Consider the following 13,988-nt stretch of genomic DNA (forward strand, 5'->3'; position numbering starts at 1 on the left):
TATATATGTAGACTATAGCTACTGTAATAGGGGTTGTCTTCACACACATTTTGTGCATGGGAGGTCACATCTGCTTTAAACATGTGCGCCACTGGCTACTGACAGACATCCTAAGGACATCATAGTACAGTACCACTGCTAGCACAGTAATGATCCTGTGGGCTACAGCAGAGATATGGCCAATAAATGTTGACAGTCTGACACACTCTGGTCAGTCCAGAGGTATACACAGAACCCCTTAGTGCAAGACACGTGGACCAAGCCTGACAATGTGGATATTAACAGCCATGTAGATGGGTATATCACGTACATATTGGTATACATTTGCCCCCACAGGTTATCCATTCACACCCCCCTGTCTGTCCTGACCCATAATAACTGTTGGTACAGAGGTGACATGGCCACACACTACCCACTAGTTAGTGACATACATCTGTACAGCATCCCACTGCTTTGTCTGAAATACATGACTGTTATGGTGGCCTGGCATCAGTACATCTGGCAAGTATCTGGACATAACATCACATTGGGTAAGTACACTAAGCTTTTAGGCATGTAACAAAGCACTGTGCAGGCTACAGGCAGACTGCCACAACACTGGCCTACATTTCTTATGGGGGAATACATATAGCAGGCTTAGCAGGCTTTACAGGCATGTCACAGCACAGAGTAACAGACACCTGTGTGAAAGTGCATAACCACAACCAGTGTGAACACAGCCACATATGGTAAGCTAGTGTAATATTACAGTATATGGAGTATCTGATCAACACCATTCTCATATGTGCCACTCACACACTAACCCTACATATACTGGGCCACTACACAGTATGGTCCAATGCCTGTCTGTGGTATGGGACGTGTGTGTGTTTGGCCCTACAAACATGTAAACCAATAGGGTAGCATGCACTGGAGCAGCAGGTAACATCAGACAGTACAGGACCAAGAACAATGACATCTACCACAGTCTGTACACAGGCCAAGGTACATATTCACAATACAAACACTGTCGACAATCACCATAGGTACACAGACCTCAGTACTGTACAGATAACCACAGAATACCCAGGTTATGTCCTCAAATATAACCCCTACTATACACACCATGTGTAGCAGTCTGATATCTCACTGGCTTGTTATCAGATATGATGTCAATAAATTATGGTGTACAGAACATACGCACCTCTTACTGCACGACACATGTACAAAGGTTGACAGAGTTAGGGCTGGAGGCACAAACACAGGGCCAATTACTGACACGTTGCTGTGATAACCGCATACATTTACTGTTTTAACAGGGTTTGTTGTGACATATGTCCTATGAGGGATATGAAGTCAGTAACTCTCACGGCTGTCACGATGTACTTGACTGCAATCCTCACACTATGCTTCTGCAGTTCACTGATAGGTGCTCTGTGAGTAACACAAGAAACAAAAGGCACCACACACTGCCCAGTCTGCAGATGACCTTACAGATGGGGGTTTCCTCAGAAACATAGCACTGTCATGACAGGTATTAAAACATGCAGACCAGCCATATCCACACACACCTTGTTAAACCAACATTACTCCAAATGCAGAATAGCAACACTTACATTTTGTAGTCATGTCAGGCACATCCACCTCCTGTGTGTTGGCCTGTTTCCACAGTGTATGTTATTAGAGGTAAACCCCCAATCTATCTGTGATGTTGTTTGTCAAACACCAGATCTAGGTCCTGCTCACAGTGAATGAAAAGGCCCAACACCAACATGATGTTCCTAGATATTGGAGTGTGTTTCCATGCAATTGGCTATGGCAATGTTACCACAACTGCTCCGCATGCAATCAGCTAGAGGAGGGCTACAATTCGGGCAGAGGCCATTAGCTGACCATGAGCATTACTTACAAAACACATGCTGCCGCTTAAGCAAAGCAGGTATAGTTCTCCACACCCACCAGAGAGTGAGTGAGAAAAGCAGACAGACAAAGTCAGGGAGGGGGTGGGAGACTAAAACCTAAGCATGTTTGTGTCACACACCTACCAGTACAGGGTATAAAACCCCTGACTATGTATTGCTATCACATGTCTATGCAGTTATTGGATGTGCCACATAACTTACATGGTGAGGAGCTCTCCAAACGCATATGTGATGATGAGTCACATCTGCAAAGTGATATGGTAGTGATACGGTAGGTGTAGTATACGCGCCTGTCCACATGAACAGGTGTCAGCGTCAACACAGCCACAATCTCTCAGGGACTCGCACACAGTGACACACTTGGCAGGGTCAGGCTCACAATTCCTCCAATACAGTACTGTGCAGGCATCACATGCACCACAGGGATTATCCAGGGGTTATATGGGCAAAGGGTATGTGGAGGTGTCTGACATCAGACAGCATGCTCCAGTATGCCAATGGGGGTTGTAGTGAGTGTGAATGTGGTCAAAAGCATCATACACCACACAGACACAGGGTGCCAGTAGTGACATGCATGTGTGCATTGCTTTACGGGTGTGTAGTGGTCGACTGTGCCAGAAGGCTATATAAGGCTAGGTGAAGGGTATACTGTGGCATCAGGCCATATGACAATGGTATGCGGTGTGGCTCAGGGGTGTAGTTTCTGGAATGGCCCACAAAGGTGGGTACTGTATTCACCATCCAGTCACCTGGGTAACTATTGTGTGTGACCACTGCTGTTCAATGCTTGCCATATATGTGTTCTTTAGCCCATGTCATAGATGCTGTCTGGAATGTGCACACATCCCACATGCATGTACAGTGACATGTGGAACTGTACCTGGGGTGTCTGGGCTATGTTGTGTACACAGATTGTTATAATCAGATGTGCCTGTCCTGGCCTCATGTGTTGGGAACAGGTAATGGGCATCAGGTTGACCCTGCACATACATTGATAGCATGATACAGGTATTCCCTGGTGTCAGTGGCATCTGTCCATACAGGGCATGTGTATAAGGCATGGTATGTCCTTTGTGGGACACATTTGATGGCACCACAGCTGTTGCAGGCATCCAGTGGGGAGCATAGGTAAGGCACACTGTCTGCATGCGTACTGTACTGATGGACAGGGTGCCATGCCCTGTGTAGTCCACTGCAATCACACCATGGTTACTATCTGTGGGCAACATGCAGGGTACTACCAACATAGCAGTTGTTGCCTAGGCAAGTGTGTTTGTGTATGAGACGTGGGTTGAGTGTGTTCTCTGTGCAATACAAGGGTTGCTAACTTTGTTCACCAGGCCTTGATGTCACATGTAGGGCTATGGATTGCCACCCCAGCCTCTCGGCTATTTCACATCTGTTATCCTTGTACAGTGGACATTGTGACATATAATAGGGCTACAATATAAGAAATTTGCTAAACCCGCTCCACAATGAGTCTAGTTGTTACACACTCATAGCCACCTCCACACAGGATATGAATAACAAACACACACACACACACACACGTGCACACACACACCTGCCATGTCTGGGATTAGAACTGTTACCTAACTAGTTTATTACACTACAGCATTACGCAGTTATAGGACGCGCCACGGAGATTAGTAGGCTACACCTTTCCCAAATAAGAAGTTATGTACCTACCATAACGTTCCATGTTAGTTGTCTTCTCTCGCCTTCTTTCTTGCTTGATGGGTTCGGAGCCGATCCTCGGCTCCGACTGCACTGCTAAGCTCGAGAGTCACTTTTACCAGCTCGAGGCAGCCCCATATCCCATGATGCAAGGCGGTAAGTACCCAGATCTCGTTTGCCGCTTCGCTGATAAGGTCCTCCTTTTACCAGCTCCTGGTAAGTGATTTGCTACTTTGCTATTTTAGCCCCTTTTAACAAAAAAACCCTTAATTGTTAGTTTTATATTAGTTTTAAACCTTAAAATTCTCTGTCTCTTCTTACTTTTTTAGTCAGACTTTCACCCATCCCATCCCCCCCCCCCTCTAGGGTGTGTGTGTGTGTGTTTACTAGTTATACCTTTTGGTATATTTAATTTAATTTCTTTGACTGGTGTGTGTGTCTGTGTGTTTTTACACCATGTCTAAAGAAAGGGTCTCAGGCTTTAAGAAGTGTGACTCGTGCTGTCAGAAAATGTCTCTGACAGACGGTCACACTTCTTGCCTGTACTGTCTGGGGCCTCTTCACCTGCAGGACTCCTGTGCTATATGTCATTCTTTCAGCCAGAGAGTCCTGCAGGAAAGAAGAAATAAGTTGATTTTGAGGGGCTTCTTAAGCGGAGGGCTCTCCGCTAAGTCGGCTCCATCCAAGACTTCTAAGTCTTCCAAGGCCCAGGCTTCTGTGTCCAAGCCTGCGGCCTCGGCTCCGACTCATTCAGAGTCGAGATCGGCTCCGGCTGGAGCCGATTCTAGGTTAACTAAACCTTCGGCACCGATGGCTACCAGTGCCGATTCTGGTTCGACCACTTCGGTGTCGGCTCCGATCGGTTCCGACCACCATGTGGCTCAGGCATCGGTGTCGGCTCCGATCGGCTCCGACACCGTTACTTTTGTGGCTGTATCGGCTGTATCTACACACACACACACACACACACACACACACACACAAAATGTCTGGGATTAGCACTCCTCCCTAACTAGTTTATCACACTACAGCATTACGCAGTTATAGGACGCACCACGGAGATTACTGGGCTACATCTTTCCCAGTGGTGTATTTCACAGTGAATGACATCAGCAGCCTTGCCAAAGTAGGGCATTTGAATTGTAGTTAGTGCAACTAACCTAAAAAGCATTGCCACCTGCAGACACACACACACACACACACACACACACACACACACACACACACACACACACATATACAGTTGCCATGTCTGGGATTAGAACTCCTACCTAACCAGTTTATCACACTACAGCATTAGGCTGTTTTAGGATGCGCCACAGAGATTACTGGGCTACTCCATTCCCAAGGGTGTATTTCAAAGTGGATGACATCAGCAGGCTTGTCATATTAGGGCTATGGGGTGGGCAGTATGTGTGTATGGGCCATAACCTATTCATCTAGAGGTTGACACACCACATGCAGGCACATGCAGGGTTACATTCCGCAGGTATGTGTATACAGCTGCTAGATGACTATTGCCTTGTATAGTCATGTTGCACAGCTAGCACTTGCACAACATAGTCTGTAATGCTGATGAATAACAGTGGCTACTTTCTACAATGAGTGACATTTATACACCATGTAGTTGTAGCCATTTGGCTGTGTGCTAGGTGGGACAGGTCTCGTGATGGCTGGCTCTGTCACCGTCACTCCCTTCCACACATCTATGTCTACTTTTGGCATATTATAGTGTGTTGTTCTTGGATATATGGCAAAGCATGACTGGTGCATACTAAGGGTGTATGCAGTAACATCTGCAACTGTCAGATATGTCTGGTCCACTGTTGTTTGCAGACATGAGCTTCATTTGTTTAAGTGTGTGAACATGCCCAATATGCCCTTCTGTACTGAATGTGTGGATCCATTCAAGGCAGTTTGTACTCCTGTGCAGACCTTTGCATTGTACACCTACAGGTAAGCAAACTGTTTCTGCAGGGTATCTGTAGATCATTTGGCAATATGGGGTCAAAATGTGCAGGGGATAGTGTGTACTGCAGGTGATTGTGTCTGTGCAGCTTCTGCTGCATGGTATTGTTAGCAGAGATATTCAGACATGTGTACTGTTATACACTGTGATGTTTTATGTCTTCAAATACTGTCAGGTGGACATTCTTGCTCACAGTGATGTCCTGGGGAACAAGGGTGACTGCAGCTGTCTCTGGTATTGTGGGCAGACGCCTACATACTCATGGAAAGTTATGCCATTCAGGAGGGGGAGCTGCAGACACTTGCTGCAGGGTCTGTGCATCCAGTTCATCACCTTGGTACAGTGCTGGCAGAGGATCCCATATCTGTACATCCATCGACATGACAGTATGGTCTTATCTTGCTGTGGCAATACCTCACAGCTGTACAGATTCCCACAGGTTACCCAGAGCCAAGGGTCATAAGTCAGGACATTACCCCTATTGTGGTGTATGGGTAGGTTTGTAGCCACCCATTTATGTGTTTGCAGCCAGGGATAGTATGTGCACACAGCTGTGTCGGACCTTGCACATTCCATGCTGCCCATGCTCCCACCCCCCCTCTATTGTTCTATCCTCTTCCATACATTATGCATACATGCTCTGATACTTTCCCTAAGGTTATCACCTCATCACAGCTGTGTTTTGGTGTTGGCCCACAGTTCATGCAGTGGGACATGGTTGACATGTTATTATGGTTTGTCCACATGGCCTTGCATATGGCTTACGTGGAGTGTGTTATGTTATTTGGGTGTCCATGACATAACATGCATTGATAGTACATGTGAGACACAGGCCTTTGGCAGAGGCCTATAGGCCATTTGGTGGTGATGCATGCCAGCTATGGCAGGCCATTGCATTCTGTCAGTCCTACAGTCCCAGACCGCCATACAGTATATTCCCATGGGGTGACAGGGTAGCTGTGCTAGGTGTTCATGCCAATACTTTCTATCAGTATTGATCAGGTGGTGTGGATGCTGGCAGGGTGCTACCTACAGCTAGGGACACACCTGCTTGGGACACCTGCACTGCATGCTGCATTCTTTTTCTATTGTGATACACAGGTGGGGGTCATATTGTACCCATTCCCAAAAGCAGGGATACGACCAGAGAGGTAACTGTGGTCGGTGTTTGGGTGAGCTGGGTGCATGTGTGCTATGGACACTACTTGCATCTGACTCGCAGATATGCATGGGGCATTCCAGTTATGCTGGTATGTGCAGGTACATCAGCTGTTTCCCAATACATCACTCCTATCACCTTTGTGATCTGCAAGTGTTCGGCCAGACGACAACGGTATTCATACAGGCGCAGATAATGTGATGCATACCTGTATGTACAATTCCAAGGGTGTGTCCATTTCACAGTTACACATTATATACTGTATGTCTAGGGTACTTTTCCCTGTGTAATGCTTGTATATCTAAGCCAACAGCCATGCCATGTCCATCTTTCAAATGGTGACACATTACCACCATACATTTACAATGGCTTATTGTTAGCATGTGTTATACTGGTGGGAATTGTCTTTGGCACTGCAGTTGTGACGACTTGGCCCTGTCAGCGGCAGTAGTGGGCAATGGCCACCAGGTCAAACCTCAACATGCATACATACTGGCCACCCTCACACAATATGAAACACACCAACCTAACACACACATACCTGCATACTGTACAAATGCTAAATCTATCCTGCTACCTTGGCCAGCTCTGGGCATCTGTGCTCCACTGGTATTATACCTACACACACGTTACTACATGTCTACATAGGATTGGGGGGGACACCTAACTCTTACTACATAGGATTGGGAGGGGCACACCTGCTTGTTACTACATGTCTACAAAGGATTGGGGGGTGGACACACCTGCCTGTTATTACATGTGTACATCGGATTGGGGAGGCACACCAGACCATTTCTATTTTTCTACACAGGATTGGGGGGGGCACACCTTACTACATGTCTACATAGGTTTTTGGAGGGGCACACCTGTTTCTACATTGCAACACAGGATTGGGGGGGCACACCTGACTGTTACTACATTTCTACATAGGACTGGGAGGGTACACTTGACTGTTACTACATGTCTACACAGGATTGGGGGGCACACCTGTTACATGTCTACATAGGATTTGGGGGGCTCACCTGTTATTACATTGCTACACAGGATTGGGGGGCACACCTGACACTTGTACACATTTGCTATGACTGTACTGGTATGTCAGGTACTCCATTTCATTCTGTTTTCTAACCTATCATGCTGATTAGAGGCATATCAGTGCACTAAAGGTCTTAGGTTTGATTGACCTACATATTAGTTTCTGACTTCCTACCCTTCAGAACTAATATCCCACTGCCTGACCTGATGTAGTCTGTCTGTGTAGGCCTGGGGGGAGGTTACCCATAGGCATCATTCAGAGGCCTTAGCACAGCCTTTCTTTGTGTTTGTCTACACCCGTCCTGCTGGATGAGACTGTTGTTGGGTGTGTGAACCTCCCTGACTGGCATGTGTGTCTCATATGGACACACATGTGGCCCAGCACATTTTCTGCAGTGGGTTTTGTCACCATGTGTAGTACTGGCTACTAAGGTGACACCAGTATTTGTTACAGATCTCATGCTGCCACTATAGGTGTCTATCTGCAGGCATCCCATTCAGCCACCCGATTCTCTTGCATGGTCACATCCATACCATAGATACAGATAACAACACATACTACTCCATTTGGCGACTGGTAAGGACAGTGAATTACCTTGTGCTTGTGCCATTATTGAAGATGGTGCTGGAGGGCTGCCTATGTTGGATGCACATAGTACACTCCCTACATATGGTTGAGCACAGGTAGTGTCATGTTTGCCATCCCTTTTACTGTATGTGCGAATCAGAGAAAGGTGTCATTCCCTGGGTCCCTCCTGTGTCAATGTATGTGCTATGCGTTGTCTCTTTGCCAACAGCAAGGCATACTGAGCACCCCTCCTTCTGCCTAATGAGGCAGGCTCAGGTTGTTGTTCTTTTGAGTCACTCTGTGCCTGTGCAGGCCTTGGCAATGGTGGTGGAGTTGTATAGCCCTGCTCTGTGCTGTTCCTGCTGCAGCGGTTTCCACAGGATCATATTGTGTAGCATGGCACATACGATGACAATTTAAGTACATGTAGCTGGTGAGTACTGCAAGGCTCCACCGGATGTGTCCAGGCACCGGAACCATGACTTGAGCATCCTAAACATACGGTCTATTACAATTCTGGTCAGTGCGTGTGCCTCATTATGGAGTTCTTGTTCTTGTGTGTGTGCATTTCTGATGGGTGTCATCAGCCACGGCTCCAGTGCATAACCAGCATCCCCCACTAGGTGACTGTAAGGGATGTCCCCATTGGCAAATCTCTGGTACAGCTGCGTCAGATGCCAGATGTGGGAATCATGATAGCTTCCAGGGCAGCCAGCACACACATTCATTATTATGCTCTGGGCATCGCACACAACCTGGCAGTTGACAGAGGAGAAGCCCTTGCTGTTGATATAGACCCTACCCCGCTCACCGGGTGATGCTTTGATGCGTATGTGCATGCAGTCTACAGCACCCATTACCTCAGGGTATTCTATTTGGTTGAAAAGATGCATATTGCTGGCTAATGCCTCATGGGTGTTGGGGAAATATACGTGCTCACCGGCATGTGCTGACATGGCATCCAGGAACTGGTGGAGTACCCTGGATGCTGATGCCTGTGAGATCCCCATGATATCCTCAGATGGCCTTTGGAAGGTACCTGTAGCTAGTATTCTTAGGCCTACACATACCTTGGTATCCAATGCGATGGGTTCCTCTCTGTTAGTTGTGTGTGTGAGGTGTGGCCGGCACAGCTCAACAATTTGCTATAGGAGGTCCCTGCCCACCCTATTGCGCTCCACTATCTCCAGCTCATGTAGCCCCTGGTAGGTTACCCTGGGTCTGTACACTCTTCTCTGTCTCCTCACTATGGGTTGGTCGACAGCATTCTCATCCTCATCACCCTCAGCCTCTTCCACATGTTGTTGTATGATAGCTATTGCAGCCCCTATCATTTTGTTATTTTTGTTTGTTAAAATTCCCCCGCTTGCATACACTGGTGGTGTAGAGTATGTGGGAAAACCAGAGGGAAAGGTGTTTGCACAGTTTATAGTAGTGTTCTGTGCTGGGCTGGGCTGTTGTCTGTGTAATTCGCTGATTCTGATACATTTCACCTGCCAGCTATGCTAGTTCTCCCTGATTACCTTCCTACTGCTGTTTTCCCTTCCCATTGGCTTCCTGTTTAAGCCTGGGGGTACACTGTGCAAACAGTGTTCATATGTGCACAGAGCTGCTATTTCCTGGTTTACTTTTTTTTTTTTCCCTTTTAAACCTGGTGGGCGGCGCGCACACCCGCTTAGACAATGTAAAAAGTGCTAGGCAGCCTCAGACATACCCACTTGCTTAGCTCTGCTAAGCTAAGGGCAAACCTGAGCCACAGGGCTCCAATCCACTTACAGTATGCCTGACACACACCCCTATGATGCAGCTAACTCCTAGGCTTGCACCATGCTATTCCTGCTCTTACATTGTTGGATGCTGACTAGCATGCAGGGGATGTCTGGGATTCAGTATCATCCCCCTCATTTGCACAGACTTGCCTGCTGATGCACAGTTACAGGTCCCACTCTGAGCCCCCCCCCTTAGCAACCACTATTCACTGGCCATGTTGTCTTCTGCCTGCCTTTGAGTATAATAGCAAAATAGTGAATTTGGTTAGAATGCTTATTTTAGTTTTTCTTATTATTTTTTGCCAGATGCCGTTTGCGTGCCGCTGCCCTATGCTTAAACAGCCAAGATCGGCTAAAATTTTTTTTATTTTTGCAACTGTTTTCCATGTCAATGGCCTTATATTTGGTCATTAGCATGCATTCCACATAATATCCACCCTTTATTTGGAGCTGTCATGGCTCCGTTTTGTAGTTTGTAGAAATGTACTCTTGTTACTGGTGGAGTACATTTCTGCAGATTACACTAGTCCGGCTTCCAACTGCCGGGATCACAAATTCACCTCATTTGCATGGATTTCAACTGCAAATGGGGTGATTTACATACAAGGGCTGGTTCCATGCAGGATTAGTGCAGAAGTGCTCATGCATGTCCCTACAGCTTACTCCTGGAACGCACGGCAGACATATTGCCTGCTGGAGCTCCTGGCACTACTCCTGCACACCGTGCAGGGCTTGCTGAATCCGGGAGACCATGTTAGTAGTAGACCATCAAAGGAAGTCATTAAACCATATGGCTGTTCTAGAAAAGTTAACAGCAGCAGTTCAATAAAAATTCTACATCACTGAGATTTAAGAAATCATTACCCAAGTTCAATACCAAAAGTAGTATTCAGGAAGAGGAGGAGGTTATTCAAAACCCTTAAACTATCCAAATTTAATATTTAAACCAAAAGGAGTTCCATCAGGAGAATGGGTTTGATATAAAAGTAAGACTAATACAGATAAAATAACTATTTAGTAATGTAAAACAGTTTAACAAACTATCTAAATTTTACACAAGTGAACAACGGATCAAAATGGTAGATCAAAAAAGAAACAGCAGAACTTAAAATGGGAGATAATGCTATCTAATAGTAATTTAAAGATGAGTGACATACCCATCCTCTATCTCTACTAAAACTACATGCACGGTCTCAGTTAAAAATAAATGTCAGATATATTCACTTACAAAGTACACTGCACCAAAACTCCCATGTCCTATTTCATGTAGATCACAGAAGAGGGTCTCTGGATCATCTTTAAAAAACAGATCAGCAGCTCCTGGGTCTTTCAACACCCCTTTCCGTGAAGAGGATGGCATTGTGACCACAAACTTTTTTTGAGTTTGTGATCAGTTTTTCCCGTCATCGACAAATAATTTTGGTATTCACCAGCACCTGATGAAAGACAAAAAGCCAAAATGTGAGCCTATATATAAAAAAAGAGACCATGTGCTACTATATGGTACTATTTTGACTCTTTTTATAGATATACAGCATACTTCAATAAAGATCTACACTTTCAAACAAAAATTAATGCATTAACAGACAACATTTATTCATTTACAGTTATGAAGCATATTTAATACTGCTACCTTTATCTTCAAAAACACTACATCACTGGGCATGTCATGGTTTGGCAGAAAATGAGGTTAACGTGTGTGTGTGTGTGTGTGTGTGTGTGTGTGTGTGTGTGTGTGTGTATATATATATATATATATATATATATATATATCTATATATATCATGACAGAAGTTACTGCCAGCCATGCCAGACAAGTAGGGCAGTGGATGTAGGACTTGTGCCAACATAGCTAGCTAGAATTTTGTAAATAATTATATGTCATTTGTATATCCAACTGATTTGTACAGATGCTTGTGCTGAAAATCTATTCGTAAGGTTTGCTTGTGCTAAAATGTTTCAACAGTGCACCCTGCTGGAATGAAAAGAAATGTACATGTATCACTGTAACGGAATTAAATGTATATGTTTTAATACAGGGCACTGGAGAGCAAAGGGTAACCAGCTAGCTTACTTTACGAAAATTAAGGGAAATGTAAATGCGCTGTTAAACCATTAAAATGGCACCCCACAGTGCTGAGTAGGACCAAAGATGGTGGTTCTGGAAGAAGCCTTTGTTCATTAGCTCAGCAAAAAGAGGGGAAGTCCCAGGCACTGCCATAAACATTTAGATGTGTATTGTAGCCATCTATGCTAAATTCCTGTCAACTTCAAAGGAGATAGTGTGGGAACCTACAGCCAGGTGACTAGATGAGGTCATTCGGCCAACCATCTTGGAAATTATGTTTTAGATATTACAGTGGGAATTCTCTCAGTATTCTGTTTTGGGGAACCTGACTAGAAAGACTGCTCACATATTTCACTGTGCTTTGCTCTATTAATTACGTTATTAGGGAATAAATCTAAAGTAGAAAAAGTCTCCACAAGGAATTAACTGTGCCAAATACCAAAAATGAATGAAAAAAACTGCAAAAAGCAGCAGCAACAGAAGCATGGCCAAGGCTGAATATATAAAAAGCTGCACTTTATTAACAATGATAAATAACAAAGGGTAAGCGCTTTCACACCCATAGGTGCTTCCGCAGACCATACTAAATCCAAATAATCCAAAGCACATATAAAGAAAAACTGTGAATTCAAATCACCCAAAATCAAGCACTTCCTAATTAAACATAACAAATCAATGAACAATACTAATTAAACATATCACCTGACAAGGTCTCGACTTCAGAACTGGCCTTAAGATGTTTGCCTTATTGTTCTTGACGAGGTCATAGATAACCTCTCAGCAAATGGATCTCATCTAAGGGCACAGAAGTCCAAAAAACTAGAAATGGATTGGTTAGATTTTAAGCATGGGTAAAGCAGCAATTGTTTCCAATGAGGGTAAGGAAGGACAGCATCTTGATTGTGTGGAACTAGCTGGAAGGGCTGCAACCAATGAGAACAAATCTTTATGCACACCTCTACAGGCTCCTGTTATGGTTGGTCCCTCGGTGGAAGAGGGACTGAGTATATAACAACCAAATATGACAAAAGATGAGCACTACCCAACAGTTTTTTTCGGACCTCCCCCTGTCTTTACCGATGAAACACATGAAATTGGATGTGATAGAGAGATCACTGAGTAGGGGCAGGAAAAGGAGAAGGCAGCAGTTGGATGGACAGCAACTGGTAATGTTGAGTCATTTATGGAGATGAATAAAGAGTCTGTAGTGCTGAATATTTCTAGTAAAACTTTAACTGCCTTCCAGGTTTCTCTTCTTAAATGAGGTTTGACGTTCATTCCGGCACAACGTTCTGACTTTACTGAAGTAGTCATTAATTTGAGAATGTTTAGTAGGAATGTTATGTTAAAAACAATGTTTTCTAATGAATTAGATTTGTTGTCCTTTAAGAAACCTACACTTTTAAGCCAGTATTTGATCCAGTTCTTGAAACCTTTTGAAATAAATGTGAATCATATTTATTTGCACTATTCTGTCGACCCACCAATGCCAGGAATAGTTTCTTTAATCTGACGAGCATGGAGATAGAAGCCCTGAATGAGTTACGTAATGACAGCAGTATAGTTGCTAAATCAAAGGATAAGGGGAGTGCAGTTGTTGTTACGGATTACTCGTTCTATAAGGATACTATTGTTGCTATGTTATCTAATGCCATTTATGAACAGATCAATAGGGAATGAATTAAAGCATTACAATATTCTATTTCTTCCACTATACAGAATTGTTTTAATAACTATGGAGTTTTCACAATGTCGAGCATTCAGTTGTGCCCGTATTTCAAGGGCTACCTAAAGTACATAAAAATTTACGATGGCCACCATTCAGACTCATTGTTTCTGGGA

General features: G+C 44.6%; 1 protein-coding gene across 3 annotated transcripts in view; it reads right to left on the reverse strand.

Annotated features, from left to right (window-relative positions):
- Positions 1–13,988, reverse strand: part of TAOK3 (TAO kinase 3) — a 2,060,965-nt gene that overhangs the window by 1,173,413 nt on the left and 873,564 nt on the right. For all 3 annotated transcript variants that reach the window (XM_044068327.1, XM_044068326.1, XM_044068325.1), the window contains exon 5: positions 11,307–11,514. In XM_044068327.1, coding sequence (XP_043924262.1) covers positions 11,307–11,438 — 132 coding nt within the window. In that variant the 5' untranslated portion in view covers positions 11,439–11,514. The remainder of the gene's footprint in view (positions 1–11,306; positions 11,515–13,988) is intronic.

The sequence above is a fragment of the Protopterus annectens genome, chromosome 4.part0, assembly GCF_019279795.1.
Source record: "Protopterus annectens isolate FY-2018-M chromosome 4.part0, PAN1.0, whole genome shotgun sequence".
NCBI classification, from domain to species: Eukaryota; Metazoa; Chordata; order Ceratodontiformes; family Protopteridae; genus Protopterus; species Protopterus annectens.